We start from the raw sequence: 21,243 nt of genomic DNA on the forward strand, positions 1-21,243 counted from the left end.
CACTGGGAGAATGGAAGAGAAGACCCACCTGCGCTCCCAGTTCTTTCACTTTCTTGCCGAAGTTTTCAAAGTCTCTGTAGATGGTTTCCAGGTCTTTCTTGCTGTGTCATTTGTCTCCACATGTATTAGCAGGAATGGGTAGTCATGTGTAAGTCTGAAGAGTCCTGATATCCTGTCAGACACATTTTTAATTTTTGCACCTGGAAGGCAGCACATTTCTCTTGAAGTTATATCCTGTCAGCAGATAGCGGCCTCTGTTCCTCTCAACAGGAAATCCCCCATGACCACCACTCTCCGTTTCTTCTTCACAACATTTTTCTTTATCCATCCCGGAGAATTCTGAAAGCGTACAAGGTTGCTGTTTGTGGGCAAAGTCTTATCCTGATGTATTTCTTCATCGTTCTCCTGGGTGAGAGCCTGGTACTGGTTCCTGAGCAGTATGGGTGATGACTGCCTCCCGATCCTCCTGCTTCTCTGGGTCACATGCTTCCATTCCTCTGTTTTTTCAGGTGCACTTCGAATTTCTTCTCTTTCTGTAACATGAAGAGATAATTCTGCTCTAAGAACTCTTCACCTTCCTTAATGATCTTCAACGTAGCTAACCTCTCTTCGAGTTTTTGCAACTTTTCCTCCAACATGGACACAAGCTTGCATTTGTGGCATGTGAAGTTTGGCTTGTGATGAACTGGATGGTCTTGGGAAGAGGCTTTCCATGCACAGAAGAAATCACCAACAGATCCGGAAGACATAGGACCAGAATCTTATACCGCTCGACCACAGCCTGTTGAACAAAGTTACCTGTGAAGCCAGAATCTAGGTGGGTCAAGTCAACAAACGACCCTTTGCTGCAGGAGACAGACACAGCCCAGGGTAGCCTGTCCTACTAATCCTAGGCATTAGTGTTTCCTGGTCTCTCAGGGCAGGAACGAATAAGGTGTTCAGAGCTGCCGCAATAGAAGCATATCCCTTCGGTTCGACGAACTTGGCGGCGCATGGATGGCTTGGTCGCGGCAGGAACTTGTTTAATGATCGGTCATTGAAAGGTGTGAGCCAGGCATACCAATCTTCTCTCGCAGTTCACCTCTTTGGTCCGTTCCTGAAAATTAATGTCAGTTCAGTTTGCGAGAAACACCAGGTCAACCAGAGAGGTGGGTATCTTCCGGCCAGCCAGTTTGTCCTTGATTCGCTTTCCCATAACGTTGCCACCAGAGCCTCATAGTTCCAAGCAAGTTCTGAAGATAAGGTACGAAAACAGACCGCATACTGGCCCATGGAGTGGTTACCTTGGCATAACTGGAGCAGAGAAGAGGCTACATAAGAAATGCGACCAGGCTCGTTGAAGACCTTACGAAAGGCTTCCAAGAAGGACTGTAGGTCCGACACCAACAACTCTCACAGAGGATTGAGCCATGCTAAGGCCTCACCAGATAGATGTGACATGATGAAGGCCACTTTGGCTCAGTCCGAGGAAAACTGATGAGCAAGGGTTTCCAAGTGCAATGTGCACTGGTTAATGAACCCCTGACACAGGGCGCGATCTCCTCCAAAGTGTGGAAGAGCTGACAGAGGAGGTCAGGAACCTGGTGCATAACTGGTTGCCTGGTGTGTCACCATGGTGGTAACTGATGCCTGAGAAGTTGTGGAAGCAGCCGGTACTGTCAGAGTATCAAGATGGGTATTCACAGACCACAGATAGGATAGAATTTTGTCCTGCTGATCCTTCTGGTGGGAGACCTCCTGGTATAGGTCCGAAATGGAATACACCTGGGAGCCAGCAGATTCCTTGGCCTTTGCAAACTGTATTGGGCTGGGTGGTGAAACCACTGTGCCAATACCCAAGGAAGACATGGAAGGGCGTGACTAGGAGCCTCACCCAAGCAGACCACTGACATGCAGCAGCTAACGACATCGCGGCCCGTGGAGAGACTAAGGAGGTGATCCAAGTGTTACTCCAGGACTGATGGCCCAGGGGAATGTCAAACAGATGCAGGCAGAGAAGATGACAGGAACTGCAGGTTCAGACAGGACAGTCTGATGGAGAGATGAGCACTGGCGGGTGCAGCTGGCTCGGCTGCCGTTGAGGTGTGCACTGGCGGGTGAAGCTGGTTTGGCTGCCATTGAGGAAAGCACTGGTAGGTACAGCGGACTTGGCTACCGTTGAAGGAAGCACTTGCGGGTGCAGCAGGCTGAGATGTAAGTACTGGAACCTGAGAACTGATACGCGTGTTAGGAACACTCTCACAACATTGCACAGGCACCTCCATGTTGGAGGAGGCAGTTTAAATAGTAAGTGACATCCAGCTATTGGCTGGGGACACTTTAGAGGAACACGCACAGCCACTTTAAGAAAGAGGAAGTGTGCGCGCACGCTCTAAGCACAGTGCACGGAGACTTGATAGACATGCATGCACCCCGTGCAGCAGCAGACGTGAAAAGAGCAGGACAGGAGCCTCAGCGGTGAGTAAGCAGGTGTCTCTTCAGGGAGAGAGAGACTGCAGGCAGAGATGCGAGCGCTACAGGTATTTATTTTCCAAAAAGTTCAACTTTTGGGGAATACTCTATGGAATGATGAGACAAAAGTCTTGGGGATCATCAAGATGTTTTCTGGAAAAACAGAGAGGAGCCTTTTTGTTTTTAATGCTCAGCAGTGGTTTTTGTCTTGAAACTCTTGCCATGCTGGCCATTTTTGCCTAGTCTCTTTCTTAGGCCAGCATCACACTAGAGAGAAATACGGACGAGTGAGAGGCGCTAAAACCACGCATTGCACACGGACCAATGTTTCTATTTGGGGCAGCTCCCTTCAGCCGTATATTTCTCGGTAGTATTTACAGGGCCAAGACAATCGCAGCATGTAAGCGTATTACGGCCAAAATACGCCAATGCAAGTCTATGGGGGCAAGAAAAATACGGATTACACAGGGACCAGATGTGTGACTTGTGAGAAATATGCACCGGTGTCCTTTAACAATTCATTTTGCGATACAGTAAAATCACACTGACATGTTTAATAAAGAAACGAAAGAATAGATATAGACACATAGAATACATATATACAGTATATATACAGTACATGTCATTGAGACATATACTGTATGTATATATATAATATTTCATAGAGTTCTACATAGCATAATAGCCTCTAATTCAATTGCTGGCTTCTGTAAAATCATTCCCAAACCCAACATGAAATGACACATGGTTTACATACAGTAAACCATTTAATTTCATTTATTTTTTTATATGTCTTTGACTGATAATTAGAGTAGGGTATGTGTGTAAAATTTGGGACATCTAGGTGTTAAGCTAAGGGGTTAATTTATTGAAAAAAAAATGCGTGGGCTCCTGCGGTAAATTCTCAACCAGAGAGGGAAAGCCAGTGAGTGAGGGCAGATATTAAAAGCCTTGAGAGGGACCATTGTTTTTGACCCCCCTGGCTACAAAAATCTGCCCCCAGACACCCCAGAAAAGGCGCATCTATAAGATGCACCATTTCTGGCACTTAGTCTCTCTATTCCCATTGCCCTGTAGTGGTGGCTAATGGGTTAATGTCACCTTGCTATTGAAAGGTGACATTAAGCCAGATTAATAATGGAGAGGTGTCAATAAGACACCTCTCCATTATTAACTCTAGACTAGTAAAGGGTTAAAAAAACACAAACAGATATCAATTAAAATTCTTTTCATGAAATAAAGACACCAAGACACCTCAGGTCAGCCAGGGATGTCAGTGAGGCTGCGCAGAGTCTCTGGCTGACCTGAGGTGAACTGATGAGCGTGGGAAAACATTCTGAAACTTTCCTACGCTTATTAGTTCATCTCCGGTCAGCCGGGGAGGCTGCGTAGAGATGAACTAATTCATTCTGGCAGTTTTTTACAGCGGGCTGGTCGCATTAGCACCGGTCCCGTTGTAAACCAGCTAACCCCTTCTGAAGGATTGCAGCGGGGGACGTGACTGACCAGCGGAGAGGTAAGTATATTGTTGCTTTTTTGCTTTATTTTTGTTGCAGGACCATGTTTTTTATGGATTAGCAGAGGAATAAATATGGTCAAAAACTTTGTGTCTTTATTTCATTAAAAGAATTTTTAATTAATGTCTGTGTGTTTTTTTAACCCTTTACTAGCCTAGGGTTAATATTGGATAGGTGTCTTATTGACACCTCTCCATTATTAATCCGGCTTATTGTCACCTTCCAATAGCAAGGTTACATTAACCCATTATTATTAACCCATTAGCCACCGCTACAGGGCAATGGGAATAGAGAGGCGAAGTGCCATAAAAGGTGCATCTTATAGATGCGCCTTTTCTAGGGTGTCTGGGGGCAGATTTTTGTAGCCGGGAGGGCCAAAAACAATGGTCTCTCTCAAGGCTATTAATACATATATGCCCTCACTCACTGGCTTTCCCTCTCTGGTTCAGAATTTACTACGGGAGCCCATGAATTTTTTTTTCAATGAATTAACCCCTTAATTTAACTCCTAGATGTCCCAAATTTTACACACATACCCTAATCTAATTATTAGTCAAAGACATATAAACCATAAATGAAATGGTTTACTGTATGTAAGCCATGTGTAATTTCATGTCGGGTTTTGTATTGATTTTACAGAAGCCGGCAATTGATTTTGCGACTATTCTGCTATGTGTGTCTCAATGACGTGTGTGTGTGTGTGTGTGTGTGTGTGTGTGTGTGTGTGTGTGTGTGTATATATATATATATATATATATATATATATATATATACACAATGCCTTGCGAAAGTATTCGGCTCTCTGGAACTTTTCAACCTTTTCCCCCATATCATGCTTCAAACATAAAGATACCAAATGTAAATTTTTGGTAAAAAATCAACGACAAGTGAGACACAATTGTGAAGTTGAACGAAATTTATTGGTTATTTTAAATTTTTGTGGAAATACAAAAACTGAAAAGTGGGGCGTGCAATATTATTCGGCCCTTTTACTTCCAGTGCAGCAAACTCAAACTTGTGGATCTCTGAATGATCTAATGTTGTCCTAAATGACTAATGATGATAAATATAATCCACCTGTGTGTAATCAAGTCTCCGTATAAATGCACCTCCGCTGTGATAGTCTCAGGGTTCTGTTTGGAGCACAGAGAGCATCATGAAGACCAATGAACACAACAGGCAGGTCTGTTATACTGTTGTGGAGAAGTTTAAAGCCGGATTTGGATACAAAATAATTTCCAAACCTTTAAACATCTCATGGAGCACTGTGCAAGTGATCATATTGAAATGGAAGGAGTATCATACCAATGAAAATCTACCAAGACCCGGTCGTCCCTCTAAAATTTTATCTCAATCATGGAGATGACTGATCAGAGATGCAGCCAAGAGGCCCATGATCACTCTGGATGAACTGCAGAGATCTACAGCTGAGGTGGGACAGTCTGTCCATAGGACAACAATAAGTCATGCACTGCACAAATCTGGCCTTTATGGAAGAATGCCAAGAAGAAAGTCATTTCTCAAAGATATCCATAAAAAGTGTTGTTTAAAGATGGCAACAAGCCACCTGGGAGACACACCAAACATGTGGAAGAAGGTGCTCTGGTCAGACAAAACCAAAATCAAACTTTTTGGCAACAATGCCAAACGATATGTTTGGCGTAAAGGCAACACAGCTCATCACCCTGACCACACCATCCCCACTGTCAAACATGGTGGTGGCAGCATCATGGTTTGGGCCTGCTTTTCTTCAGCAGGGACAGGGAAGATGGTTAAAATTGATGGGAAGATGGATGGAGCCAAATACAGGACCATTCTTGAAGAAAACCTGCTGGAGTCTGCAAAAGACCTGATACTTGTCCAAAAAGACAATGATCCCAAACATACAGCAAAATCTACAATGGAATGGTTCACAAACAAACGTATCCAGGTGTTTGAATGTCAAAGTCAAAGTCCAGACCTGAATCTAATCGAGAATCTGTGGAAAGAGCTGAAAATTGCTGTTCACAAACGATCTCCATTAAACCTCACTGAGCTCGAGCTGTTTACCAAGGAAGAATGGGCAAGAATTTCAGTCTCTCGATGTACAAAACTGATAGAGACATACCCCAAGCGACTTGCAGCTGTAATCGCAGCAAAAGGTGGCGCAACAAAGTATTAAGTTAAAGGGGCCGAATAATATTGCACACCCCACTTTTCAGTTTTTGTATTACCACAAACATTTAAAATAACCAATACACTTCGCTCAACTCCACAACTGTGTCCCACTTTTTGTTGATTCTTCACCAAAAATTAACATTTGGTATCTTTATGTTTGAAGCATGATCTGTGGGAAAAGGTTGATAAGTTCCAGGGAGCCAAATACTTTCACAAGGCACTGTGTGTATATATGTATATATATATATATATACTGTATATATATATATATATATATATATATATATTTCATTTGTGTTTTAATCTGTCATTGGGCTCCATTATATGTCCATTTTGCAAGCCTCGGCATACGGATGTCATATGGATGCTTACATGTGCAAAAAACGGAGCCACACCTTGACAACAGATGACATACGGATCACTGTTCAGGGAACATTTCTGCGTATTACAACCATAAAATATGGTCTGTATTTTCATACATTGTGTCTGACTCCAGCCTAGTGGTGGAGTCATGAACAATGACTTTAAATGAGGCAAGTGAGACCTGCAGTTCTTTGGATGTTGTTGTGGGGTCTTTTGTGACTTCTTGGATGAGTTGTCGCTGCGCTCTGAGAATACTTTTGGTCTGCCAGCCACTCCTAGGAAGGTTCAGCACTGTTCCTTTTTTTTGCCATTTGTGGATAGTGGCTCTCATTGTGGTTCGTTGGAGTCACAAAGCCTCCAGACTGATATATCTCAAATACTTTGTTTCTTATTTATTCCAGAAATTTTTTGGATCACGGCATAATGTCTAGCTTTTGAATATCTTTTGGTCTACTTCACTTTGTCACTCAGGTCCAATTTAATTGATTTCTTGATTGAGAACAGGTGTGGCAGCAATCAGACCTGGGTGTGGCTAGGGAATTTATTGGAATATGTTTGTGTCAGAGACACCGCACTACACTCACTCACAGAGCCAGTGCGCGTGTCCTGAGTACAGAAACAGTGCTAAAAGATACCTGTGGAGCAGGGCAGCAGAGGTGACAATGCGTGCTTCAAACTATTAGTGTCAGGGTCCATTCAGCGCCGGAAAGTAAAGAGGCACAGGACCTGCGGACACTGAAATTATCAAGCTGGCACAGGACCTATGGTCAGGTGACTGCAAGGGGGCGGGGCTTAGCGTCCTGCTTTCAGATATGACAGGACACCATACAACAACTCCGAGTCAGGCAAAATGGAGGTCACAACAGTACGGGCAAACGAGGCACAGGAGGGACAAACAGATGGATAGTCAGACAAAGCCAAAGGTCATACACAAGAGGGCGACGTGGTACCAAGGGGACGAGCAGAGAGAAGTTGGGTCACAAGCAGAGAGTCATACACGAGAGGTAGCGCAGTACAAGAGGGCCAGGCAGAACTTGTAACAGGGATAGAACTGGATCAAAACCAAACAAGCAAGCAAGATATCAGGCACAAGGCACACGTACGCACAAGGTCAACTAACTCAGCTGAGGGCAAGAGTATAACTGACACCGGACCTAGGTCCAGTGAGCATTAAATAGCCACCCTCTGCCAGAGAGAGGCGGAACAATTAACCCCCACTCTGATCAGGATGGGCCAAAGCGAAACCCCGTCCTGGATCATGACAGTTTTGGAGCAGCAAATCCATTCATGTCTGAGTGTTTAGTTGCTAGATTTGTATGTTGTTAATGAAGTTGGAACAAATAAACCTTCCAGAGGCTCACACAGGGAGAGCATGTGACTGTATTTCCTGTTTTGTCTGTGTATGAGAGAAGCAGCCTGCTGTAGATGCTGCACAGATAGAGACACACAAGTGATTTATTCTTGATCTATTAAGCTTATCATATATTGTTCCTGATTGTTCCTGAATTAACAAGTTCGGCTGTCACACACTTGGAGAGTATCGTGAGTAATCCGCTGCCAACAAAATTAGAACTCAGCTTCCCAAAGATGTGATAAACCACAGTTAATTTTTTTTTAAGTGGGGGGAGCAATCACTTTTCCCACAGGACACTGTAGGTTTGGATTTCTTTTTACGTTGATAATAAAGATTTTCATTAAAAAACTGCATTTTGTGCTTACTTGTATTATCTTTGTCTAATATTTAAATTTGTTTGGTGATCTGAAACATTTTAAGTGTGACAATCATGCAAAACAATAGGAAATCAGGAAGGAGGCAAACACATTTTCACACAGCTGTATATACATATAATTGAGCATGATACTGAGACAGCATACTGCAGCACAGAGTGCCTCACACATTGTGCTTCCATTTAGACTTGCAACTGCAACTGTATTTTGGGCACAGTTTTCAGGACCATGCAGATTTTACACAAAATGGGAAAAAACTAAGAGTCTAATAAACTCATCGTGTCCAGACTTTATGTTACTTTCATATGTGACTGGAATTGATTGTGCCATTAGAAACTGTTTGTAGGAGTGAGATTGAGGCAAATGGTTTCAATTTTTTAAAATCTGTTTTTCCTAAGATGTGTTTATAAGAAAAAGTGTCAGAAATGTTACCCTTTACTTTATGCCAGAGATGAAGCTTTGAAGCTTGAATACAGGATGACGTTTGTACATGATTATTGCACATAAAATGTATGGAAGGAAATGTTTTGTCAATTATAAATGTAACCAAATAATGCTCCTTATTATATTGCAGAGAAGGAAAATGTCAGTATGAGCGGCCTTTTGGAGTGTCTTCAAAAGAATTATTTGAAGCTGTTTACAGGTACCTTGTGCACATACTGTAGCTTTGCAACAATGATTGTTGGTTCTGCAAATGAATATGAAGTTCTGGGCCCAAACTGTAAAAGTATTTCCTGGTGTATAACCACTGAGAGAGCATGGTTTTGTTATGTAGATATTCTGGAATTGTATTCTATTTTGTAACAGTGTGTGAAATAATTTTGGAGACGTTTTTAGAAATGTTTAAATATATTGTAAATTTAAAACAAAATGCCAGCTACCCTGAGATTCCCTCTCCACTATTGGAATAGGAAAAATAAATGTCATTGTGTAATTCATTTAATTCCTGGGGATACTCCAATGTGTCCACCGGATAGATGCTGACTGTTACGCTTGTGTGTTATCACGGGGGGCCCGACATACACTGTCCCCATTATCCACTCATTGTCCACCAGCCACAGGACTGTTGTCCGGAGGAGATGAATGAAGTGATGGCTGCCCATGTGCCCTGCTGCTTTATTCAAATTCTGTGGCATTGATGAAGATGCCTATTAATTGGAGTAGCAACTAAACTACACACGTGGTCAAAATTGTTGGTACCCCTCGTTTAATGACAGAAAAACCCACAATGGTCACAAAAATAACTTGAATCTGACAAAAGTAATAATAAATGGAAAATCTATGAAAATAAACAAATTAAAGTCAGACATTGCTTTTCAACCATGCTACCACAGAATTTTTTAAAAAAGAAAACGCATTAAATAGGCCTGGACAGAAATGATGGTATCCCTGAAAATAATGTGACAAAAGGGACATGTTAAATCAAGGTGTGTCCACTAATTAGCATCACAGGTGTCTACAATCTTGGAATCAGTGAGAGGGCCTGTACATAGGACTACAGATATTCACTGTGTTGTTTGGTGACATGGTGTGTGTCACACTCAACATGGACCAGAAGAAGCAAAGAAAATGTTGTTTCAGGAGATTAGAAAGAAAATAATAGACAAACATGTTAAAGGTAAAAGTTATAAAACCTTCTCCAAGCAGCTTGATGTTCCTGTGACTACATTTGCACATATTATTCAGAAATTTAACCTCCATGGGACTGTAGTCAACCTCCCTGGACATGGCCGCAGGAGGAATATTGATGACAAATCAAAGAGATGGATAATGCGAATGGTAACAAAAGAACCCAGAAAAACTTCTAAACAGATTAAAGGTGATCTTCAAGCTCAAGGAACATCAGTGTCAGATCGCACCATCCGTCGTTGTATGAGCCAAAGTGGACTTCATGGGAGAAGACCAAGGAGGACACCATTGTTGAAAAAATAATAATAAAAAAGCCAGACTGGAATTTGCCAAACTACATGTTGACAAGCCACAAAGCTTCTGGGAGAATGCCCTATGAACAGATGAGAAAAAAATTGAACTTTTTGGCAAGACATATCAGCTCTATGTTCACAGATGGAAAAATGAAGCATATCAAGAAAAAAAAAATACTGTCCCTACTATGAAATATGGAGGAGGCTCTGTTATGTTCTGGGGCTGCTTTGCTGCATCTGGCACAGGGTGTCTAGAATCTATGCAGGGTAAAAGGAAATATCAACGCTAGCAAGGGATTCTAGAGAGAATTGTGCTGCCCAGTGTCAGAAAGCTTGGTCTCTGTCACATGTCATGGGTCTTGCATCAGGATAATCACTTAAAACACACAGCTAAAAACACCCAAGAATGGCTAAAAGGAAAACATTTGACTTTTCTGAAATGGCCTTCTATGAGTCCTGACCTAAATCCTATTGAGCATCTATGGAAAGAGCTGAAACATGCCGTCTGGAAAAGGCAACCTTCAAACACGCGACAACTGGAGCAGTTTGCTCTTGAGGAGTGGGCAAAAATACCTGTAGAGAGGTGCAGAAGTCTCATTGACAGTTACAGGAATCATTTGATTGCAGTGATTGCCTCAAAAGGTTATGCAACAAAATTTTAAGTTAAGGATACCATCATTTCTGTCCATGAGTTTTATTTTTTTAAATTCTTTGGAAGAGTGGTTCAAAAGCAATGTCTGACTTTCATTTGGATACAGGAAAGATATATATCTTTGTATCGTATGTGAGGCAGTGACCCCTGCTACAGCTAGAGGGCGCTGTATGTGCACCTCAGGGTACGCATGGAGCCATAATTGTGATGGTGAGCCAGTGACCGGCATTATTGCAAATAGCCGGTATGTGTCGCAGAGGAAGTCTGCGCTGTAAGCCCGAAATGTTTTTGCTCTGAGACTTGTAGTTCCACAAGTGTTTGTGTAGTTTTATAAGGGGGCTTACAGGGTTAGTCAGAGAGCTGGGTGGGACTGACTAACCACATGCACTGCCCACCTATGGGGGTGGTTACAGCTACATAATGTGACCAGGTTTTGGGTCACATGTTGAGAGTGTATGGACCTGAATGGGTCATTGTTCTAATGTCCTGATAGGTCTATGTGTTGGAAGGTACCAGGAGGGGACAGACTTCCTAAAGAGCACAGGGTGAGACCATGGACTGCCATAGTCTGTGACGGCACTGCTTTGGGGAAGCTATTGTCCATCTGAAGGTCTGGAGCTGTCAGGTGGCCTGGTGAGCAAGGCATTGTCTGGGACGGTGATCCCAGTTCGGCAGCTTCCCTTGGAACCAGGACTGACAGGAGGTCAGTGTGTGGAGCAGGAGCTCCAGGAAGGTAACTCCAGATGAAGGGGGTTATAATAACGGCAGAGAAGTATATGCCATTGGAACAGACTGTCGGTGTTTGTTATGATCCGTTGATATATGTAATGAACTGTTCGGTGTGCGGTCACCTACGGTAACGGGATGAAGTGAGAAGTCCGGTGTGTTTATTGACTGCGGAGTTAAGCCGTGAAGTGCTATGGACTATGTGTTAGGTCTGTGTAGTGTAACATGGCCTACGGTGCGGTTTATGATGCTTAAATAAATCAAATAGACTGTTTTGTGAGGAAAAACGTGCCTGTGTGACTGAATCCCATAGCCAAGCGAGTGTCCCCCAACACAAGCAGTTAGCGTTGTCTTACACGTATTAGCCAGTAAATAGAAAAATATTTGGAATTGAGAGTCCTCAGTGGTTCATACCTTTTAATGGCTAACTGAAAAGATGGTAACAAATTGCAAGCTTTCCAGACTACTCATGTCTCTTCATCAGGTATATATATTGATGAAGAGACCTGAGTAGTCTCGAAAGCTTGCAATTTTTTACCATCTTTTCAGTTAGCCATTAAAAGGTATCCACCACTGAGGACTCTCAGTTCCAAATATTTGACTTCATTTGTTCATTTTCATAGATTTTTGATTTATTATTACTTTTCTTAGATTGAAGTTATTTCTGTCACCATTGTGGGTTTTTCTGTCATTAATCGAGGGGTACCAACAATTTTGTGTAATAGACCTGAACAAGATTACCTTGTAAAAATAAGGGTGTGAGTCTTCCCACAGGATATATTGATGTCCTACTAATCATATTTGTGTGCTGTAAGGTGTTGTGATTGTCAGGGTTCATGTGCTGGAGACCCTAAATAATAACACAAAGCCTGGTTCTCAGTGCCACATACAGGTCATATACAGGGGACCTATGTTTTTGGGTGCACTGCTGTACTATAATGAAAATGTTTCATCCAGGTAAGCTCCTGGGACATTAAAAGTATTTTCGTCAAGCTAGCTCTGACATGACTAGTGGTTTTTAGTGAGGTGAGCCGCAATGATGTCACAAAAAAAGCTCCACTCACGTGACCACTGTGACATCACAAGAAGGTTTCAGTCAGGTACGCCATGACATCACAACAGGGTTTAGTCAGGTAAGCTGCTGTGACATCACACTGGTGTTTTTGTAAGGCAAGGTCTGGTGACTTCGTGTCGTTTTCTGTAAGGTAGGCTCCTGTGATATTGCAGGAAGGTTTCAGGCAGGTAATCTGTGACATCACAACAGGGATTTGGTCAAAAAATCTGCTGTGATATCACAATGGTTCATCAGGGTAATATGCTCAGGGGTGGACATACAGTATGTACCATCAAATCAGCATTGGAAATCGAATCCATGTGGGAACCACTGCTGTAGGTGGCCACTCCTGTCTTTTTTTTTTTTTTTAAAAAGAAGAAAATCCAACCCAGCTTAGACATTTGCAGTGTATCTACATCATAATGCTTTGTATTTAAAGGTATAAACGCTGTTCCCATTTTTCTTTTGACTAATTTGTAATTAGATCAGAAGAGGAGATGGTGACTTTTATGCATAAAATGGACACAATATGGAATGTTTGTGGAAAAGATGTCATACAAGCTTTTGACCTATCTGCATTCCACACAGTCTTTGATCTGGGAGGTAATTAAAAAGTCCTACAAATTATTTTATTTATTTTATTTAATTTATTTCGTATACATAAATGTATGCAATAAATCCACAGCATGCCACATGGAAATTTGCAATGACAAATAGCCAATAAATCAGGCAGATCTTTGTACAGATTGTATGTAGAACGGTTTGAATTAAAAAAAAATTAGAAATTTCTAATTTTATGACTATTGTCGGTCCCACATTGGTCTCACGCACTCCATCTATAACCTAATAACACATGTGACCACTTCTACCTGTGATTGACTGTGGAGGTCACCTGTCAACATGAGAAGTCATCACTGGAGGTTAGTGTCTTATGGAAGACGTCAGCAGGGCAGGACTGGGACTAAAAAGCAGTTCTGGCACGTAAACACTCTACTAGATCTCCTGTATTTGTTGACAGGTTGCAATCATGATCTCATGACCACAGCCCTTATTACTGCTGCTGCCAATCACTAGAATCTCGGGAGACTCACAAAAATTATTGTAAGTGATGGGTAACCACTAAAGTCATAAATCACAGCAAAAAATACTATACTAAATACTAAAAATATGCTTTAAAATTATATAAGTACAAAAAATGCAATAAAACCACCGAAAAAAGGAAATAAAAACTCTGGGACTCTGGGTAGAGAACAATCAAATACATATTGAGGGCCTGGCGCTGTAAGACCCCGTTAAAGCTCATAACCACAGAGGTTACAACCCTGTATATAAAGCAATTGGCGCCCCTGCTCAGCGCCAGCTGTGTTATATTCCTATCGGACCCTGTCACCCCTCATGTTAGGGAGAAAAACAAATACTGTCCAGGGAGCTAAAATTGGTAGTAATAGGTTGAACAAGAAAAAATTAAGTATGTGGGATAAAGAACTTCCTAGAGGGTCCTAATGAATGATAGAAATGTTGAAGACAATATATCTCATTTGCACATTAATAGTGCATAGCACAAAAATGCAGAAAACATGTCCCTGGTAATAGGGGTATCACATTAGACACTTCTTGTAATTTAAACCCTATAACAAACATTGAGTCACTTGGGTATCCTGGGTATATACACAGTGTGTCCATAAAGTCATGGTGCACTTTTGACCAGTAACTGGAAAGCAACAAAAGATGATATAAATGTGAAATCTGCTCCAAATAAAAGAAAAACTCTCCCAGTTTCATACCTATTCAGTGCAGTTCGATGTGGGCTCCATTTGTTGCCCTACACACATCTAAACTTGTGGTTGAATGATGTCACAGACCTAGCAGTGCATTAATTAGAGTTCAGTTTATCAGGGGTTAATCTGACTGGGGGCTCAGCAACAGCTTAAATGAGTTTGTGCTGTTTGATTGGTTCTTGTTATCTCTCCTCATGAACAGGTCTGATATGATTGGGCCAGAGAAAGGGCGCCAAAATGTAAACTATAAAAGTGCACCATGACTTTATGGTCACTGTATACAGCTCTGGCAAAAATTAAGAGACCACTGCAAAATGTTCAGTTTGTCTGACTTTTCTCTTTATAGGTATATTTTTAAGTAAAATGTAAATTGTTCTTTTAGTCTATAAACTTCTGACAACATGTCTCCGAATTTCCAAGCAATACATTTTGTATTTTTTTTCTGACAAAGAAAAATGGTCACAATAAAAATAACAGTGCTTTCAGACCTCAAATAATGCAAAGAAAACAAGTTCATCATAATTTAGAAACAACAATACTAATGTTTTAACTCAGGAAGAGTTCATAAATCAATATTTTGTTAAATAACCATGATTTTTAAAAACAGCTTTCAAGCATCTTGGCATGCTTTCCAACAGTCTTTCACACTGCTTCTGGCATAAAAATTTAAGCAGTTCTTCTTTGTGTGATGGCTTTTGACTATCCATCATCCTCCTGATTATATTCCAGAGGTTTTCAATGGGGTTCAGGTCTGGAGAATGGGCTGCCCATGACAGGGTTTTGATGTGGTGGTCTCTTAGTTTTTGCCAGAGCTGTATATATATTTTTTTAGATAACATCAAGTTATTAACACTTAGGCTGAGAATTTGACTGTGACACAATTTGCACATTAAAAGATCACATTATTTCGGCGGCAATATCTCACTAAATGAATCCAAATAAATTGGGTTTATTCATTTTGTGTCATGGTCAGGCAACCACATTCACTAACATTACAGTGCATTCTAACACACTGTTACCTATAGCCACTCAGTGTTTTCAAAGCCACAGTCATCCTGCAGCCAGTACAATATTATGTACCCTTGCCTACCCTTCTCCCAACAGCATAAAGCTTGAACCCCACAATGCTACACGTATACAGTGTTTTACTATGTGATAGTCAGTACAATAAATTTTGTTTTAGTTTTATCACACCAATCCAAGAGTATGCACACATCAAGCACAGCATACACATCACACAAACAGCGCACGCATACACCACACAAAGACAGCGTGCACAACACACAAACAGTGCACGCACACAGGGCTTCCACTAGGAATTTCAGGGCCCAATACTGGAAAAATTTCCAGGCCCTCTTGAGACTCCACCCAGGCTCCACCTTCAACCCTCAAACCTTCCACAGTCCCACCACCCGCTCATAGAAAAACTCCACATCTGCACCTCGTCCTCACCAATCACACATTAACATTTCCCATGTAACATCAGTTCACATATATAGCCAGCAGCTCGTGTTTTGGCTAAAAGATTTTTTTCATGCCGCCACCACGACTAGGTAGACTCTTTTGGCAGGTCCCTACTCTACCCTAACGTATTAAATATTTGTTAAAATATCCAATACTCTTTTTAGTTATATTTTTATTTGTTTCTTTAACCCCTTTCTGACATCGGGCGTAATAGCACACCGATGTCAGACTCCCTCCCTTTGATGTGGGCTCCGGTGCTGAGACCACATCTTTACTGGCACATGTCAGCTGTTTTGAATTCTTGTGGCTGTTCATTAGTTAAATGCCACTGTCAAACTCTGACTTCTGGAAAGCATGCTGGAAATCCCACCTATCAGCGCCCACGTCACATGACCACGGGTCGCTGATAGGTTGGCATGACAACCAGAGGTCTCCAGCAGACCTCTATGGTGGTCAGTGCACAAAGCAAATGAGCAATTATGCTACATTCAGGCGATCTAATGATCGCCTATATGTAGCAGAGACGATTGGATTAAGGGCAGCTTCTAGTCTCCTATTGAAACTATTAAAGTATGCCAAAAGTTAAAAAAAATGTTTTAAAAAATTAAAATATAAAAGTTCAAATCACCTCCCCTTTTGCCCCATTCAAAATAAAACAAAAAAACAAACATACACATAATTAGCATCACCACATTCAGAATCACCCGATCTATCAATATAAAAAAAGAATTAACCTGATCGCTAAACGGCGTAATGAAAAAAAAGTCAAAAAAGCTAACATTTTTGGTCTCCGCAATATTTAATTAAAATGCAATAACGGGTGATCAAAAGATCGTATGTGTTCCAAAATGGTAGCATTAAAAACATCAGCTCGGCGTGCAAAAGATAAGCCTTCACCCAACCCGAGATCACGAAAAATGGAGATACTATGGGCATCAGAAATTGGCACTAATTTTTTTGTTTTATTGTTTTTCACCACATAGATAAAAAAGAACCTAGACATGTTTTGTGTCTATGAACTCGTAATGACCTGGAGAATCATAATGGCTGGTCAGTTTTAGCATTTAGTGAACAAGATAAAAAATAATCACCTGTGGGATTCCACTTTTTTTTGCAATTTCACCGCACTTGTAATTTTTTTTCCTGTTGTCCAGTACACGATATGTTAAAACCAATGGTGTGGTTCCAAAGTACAGCTCGTCCCACAAAAAAACAAGCCCTCACATGGCCATATTGACTGAAAAACAAACGGTTATGGCTCTGGGAATAAGGGGAGCAAAAAATGAAAATGCCAAAATGAAAATACCTCCGGGGATTTAGCGGTTAATGGAATGTGTCACATACATTTTTTAAAAATGAACAATAATATCACATACAAGGGACAAATACTGCTACAGCATGACCAAACCACATATTACCACCACATAGTGACCGAATAATACCACAAAAAACTGCCATACCATGGCCGGATCACATATTACTGCCACATAGTTACCAAATAATACCACATGCAAGGAACAATTACCACCACACAATGGCTGGACGATATATTACAACCACATTGTGACCAAATACTACAATACTGATCATTAATAAAAAAAACAATATTAATATTACCATAAGTACCATTATACACAGGAGCTTTGCATATAGTACATGGTGTATAGTGTCAGTGTACACTTACTTCAGTGATCGCCAGTGACATTATACACAGGAGCGCTGTATATAGTGTATAGTGTAGAGATAATACAGCGATCACAAGTGACATTATATACAGGAGCTCTGTATATACAGTGTGTTGCGAAAGTATTCTACTCCCTGGAACTTTTCAACCTTTTCCCACATAGCATGCTTCAAATATAAAGATACCAAATGTAAATTTTTGGTGAAGAATCAACAACATCTGTGGAAGAGCTGAAAACTGCTGTTCACAAACAATCTCCATCAAACCTCACTGAGCTTGAGCTGTTTGCCAAGGAAGAATGGGCAAGAATTTCAGTCTCTCGATGTCCAAAACTGATAGAGACATACACCAGGTGACTTTCAGCTGTAATCATAGCAAAAGGTGCCGCAACAAAGTATTAAGCTAAAGGGGTCGAATAATATTGCACGTCCCACTTTTCAGTTTTTGACGCTCCACAAAAATTTAAAATAACCAATAAATTTCGTTCAACTTCACAATTGTGTTCCACTTGTTGATTCTTCACCAAAAATTTACATTTGGTATCTTTATGTTTAAAGCATGATATGTAGGAAGAGGTTGAAAAGTTCCAGGGAGCCGAATACTTTCGCAAGGCACTGTAGCATATAGTGTACAAGTAATACAATGTTCACCAATTACATTATATGAAGGAACTCTGTATTTAATGTACAGGTAATACAGTTATCAGCAGTGACATTATACACAGGAGCTCCATATATAGCATATTGTACAAGTAATACAGTGTTCATCATTGACATTATACATAGGAGCTCTGTATAAAGTGTATAGTGTACAGGTAATACAGTGATCACCAGTGACATTATACACTGGAGCTCTATATATATGGTCACTGCACAGATAATACAGTGATCACCAATGACATTATACACAGGATCTCTGTATATAGTATACAGTGTATAGTGTCAGCGTACAGGTAACACACTTACTCACCGGTGACATCTCTAGTTGAAGTCCTTCATCTCTGCTTTTCATCTTCATCCAGTGCACACCGCCATCACTTCTTCCAGTGAGGACTCGTTTCTGCAGAAAATAACAGTTATTTAGAGCATTTTTCCACAACATCTACACTATGCCAGATGAAGAAAAAAAGTGACCATGTTGCCCTGCAGAGTAACAGAACATCTCCTCCCCCACACTGAAAACAGTATCCTCAGAAATAGTTGAGCGACTTTGGTTGGATCGGGTTTCGCGAAACCCGAACAAAACAAAATTTGAGTCGGATGAAACTGGTCCGACTAGGGCAAAAAAAAGTCGGAGTTTCGTCCGAAACCCGACCCCAATGCAAGTCAATGGGGAATAAAAGTCGGCATTGAGTGGATGAATGTCATCCACTCAATGCCGACTTTTATTTCCCATTGACTTGCATTGGGGTCGGGTTTCGGACGAAACTCCGACTTTTTTTTGCCCTAGTCGGACCAGTTTCATCCGACTCAAATTTTGTTTCGTTCGGGTTTCGCGAAACCCGATCCGACCAAAGTCGCTCAACTCTACTCAAAAATAATATCCTTTAATTAGCCCCTACAGTAATAATATCCCACATTCTGGAACCCACGTCTTCCCATTCTGGACCCCACGTGTCCTCCTATTCTGCCTCATGTCTCTCCATACTGCCCCATGTCTCTCCATATTGCCCATAGTCATCCATAATAGTATAATGCATCTCAGTCATATATGGTAGTATAATGCACCCACATAGTAGTTTAATGCACCCCCATAGTAGTAATTCACCCCATAGTCATATACAAAGTATAACACACCCCTATAGTTATATATAACAGTATAATGGACCCCATAGTCATATATAGCAGTATAATGCACCCTCATAGTATTATAATGCACCTCATAGTCATACATAAAGTGTAATGCACCCCCATAGTCATGTATAATGCACCCCAGTCATATATAGCAGTATAATGCACCCCCATAGAAGTATAATGTACCCCCATACTCATATATAGTATAATGCACCACCATAGCAGTATAATCCACCCCTATAGTAGTATAATGCAGCTCCATAGTAGTATAATGCAGCCCCATAGCAGTATCATGCACCCTCATAGCAGTGTAATGCATCCCTATAGGGGTATAATGCACCCCCATAGCAGTATAGTGCGCTGATGTCAGCTGCTGGCCTGTGATTGGCTGGTTGCTGTTAATTGTTGCCGTGCAGGAGGAATCTCCCACACGTCAACAGATTTTAACTGAACGTCTGAGGATGCACGATCAGTTACTGAAGCGGCAGGATCCTGCTGCTGGGGCCCAGCAGGCCTCTTTCACACTTCAGTTTTTTTTTTTTTTTCTTCTCTCTCTCTCTCTCTCTCGGCTGCGATTCCTTTAAAATTCTTCATTTGTCGGATCCGTAAAAAAAACGGACGGGTGCCATCCATTGTCATCAGTACTAAAACGGATCCGCCATCCGTCCTTTTGGCGGATTTTGACTGATGCAAAAAACTGAAGTGTGAAAGAGGCCTAAGCAGAAGAGAGGTGGCCTGCTGCGGGCCCCATATGCCAGTAAGTGCAGTAATGCCCTGATGGTGGCCCTGCATGCACACATCACACAAAGACAGCGTACACATCAAACAAAGAGCACGCGCCCCCATCATACACACACAGTGTACTTATCACACAAACAGTGCAGGCACACATCACACAAAGACAGCAAACACATCACCAAGCACAGCGTACACATCACACAAAGAGCACACACACATCACACACAGTGTACACTTCACACACAGACAATGTACACATCACACAAACAGCACACAGTGTACACATCACACAAACAACGTATGCACACATCACACAAAGACAGAGTAGACATCACATAAACAAAGCACGCTCACATCACAAACAGTGTACACATCACCAAGCACAGCACAAATGTCACATAAGCACAGTGACTACATCATACAAGGACAATACACAAACAACCACAGTGGATATCTGACACAAGCACAGCACAACCATCACACAATTACAGAGCACACAAGTACAGTATATACACAGTTCACATATCACACAAGTACAGTATATATGTAATTCACACATCACACCATTATTCCAGCATAAACTTAAACTACTTCATAAACATGAAACACAGAAAAAAACAGTAAAACAAGCGCACAAAAATACTCCCCAGTCTTGCAAAAACAAGAAACCAATTAGACACAAACACATGGGCCATGCACACAGCGAACAAGTCTGTATGACAATGTTCACACCTTTTGGTGGTGTCAACACTGCCATACAGGCTTGTTCGCGGTGTGCATGGCCCATGTGTTTGTGTCTACTTTATAAACATGTACATGTCAGTCTTGCAGATTGAAGGCTCTGACCATTATTGCCAATAATCCTCTGCCTGCGGGAAACTGTGTGCTCAGAGTACAACACAGTTCAGCACAATCTCACATAAACAATCTCTTTGGAACTTTCTTGCCTCCAGACACAGAGACAGAAAGAAAACTCAGTGGCCGGACATTTAACCTGCGGAACCGCATCCGTGAGGTTAGGTATGGTGAGTAGCCATCCTGCCCATCTCTTAGGCTGGTTTCACATTTGCGTCTGTGTGCTCAGCGTTTGATCCGCATAGATCCGCATGCGTCATGCGTACATATATTTAACATGAGCAAAACCCAATACCAAGAGCACAGAATAGATAGAGAATACCAGACAGGAAATTTGTGTAATAACAATGTTTATTTAGAT

The 21,243-nt window shown here is 41.4% G+C and overlaps 1 protein-coding gene across 3 annotated transcripts in view; it reads left to right on the forward strand.

Moving 5' to 3' along the window:
* Positions 1–21,243, forward strand: part of LOC141080602 (acetylserotonin O-methyltransferase-like) — a 141,596-nt gene that overhangs the window by 91,359 nt on the left and 28,994 nt on the right. For all 3 annotated transcript variants that reach the window (XM_073565938.1, XM_073565939.1, XM_073565937.1), the window contains 2 exons: positions 8,791–8,859; positions 13,055–13,173. In XM_073565938.1, coding sequence (XP_073422039.1) covers positions 8,791–8,859; positions 13,055–13,173 — 188 coding nt within the window. The remainder of the gene's footprint in view (positions 1–8,790; positions 8,860–13,054; positions 13,174–21,243) is intronic.

Source organism: Dendrobates tinctorius, unplaced genomic scaffold (assembly GCF_039654945.1).
Source record: "Dendrobates tinctorius isolate UK_male_01 unplaced genomic scaffold, ASM3965494v1 ptg000016l, whole genome shotgun sequence".
Taxonomy (NCBI): Eukaryota; Metazoa; Chordata; class Amphibia; order Anura; family Dendrobatidae; genus Dendrobates; species Dendrobates tinctorius.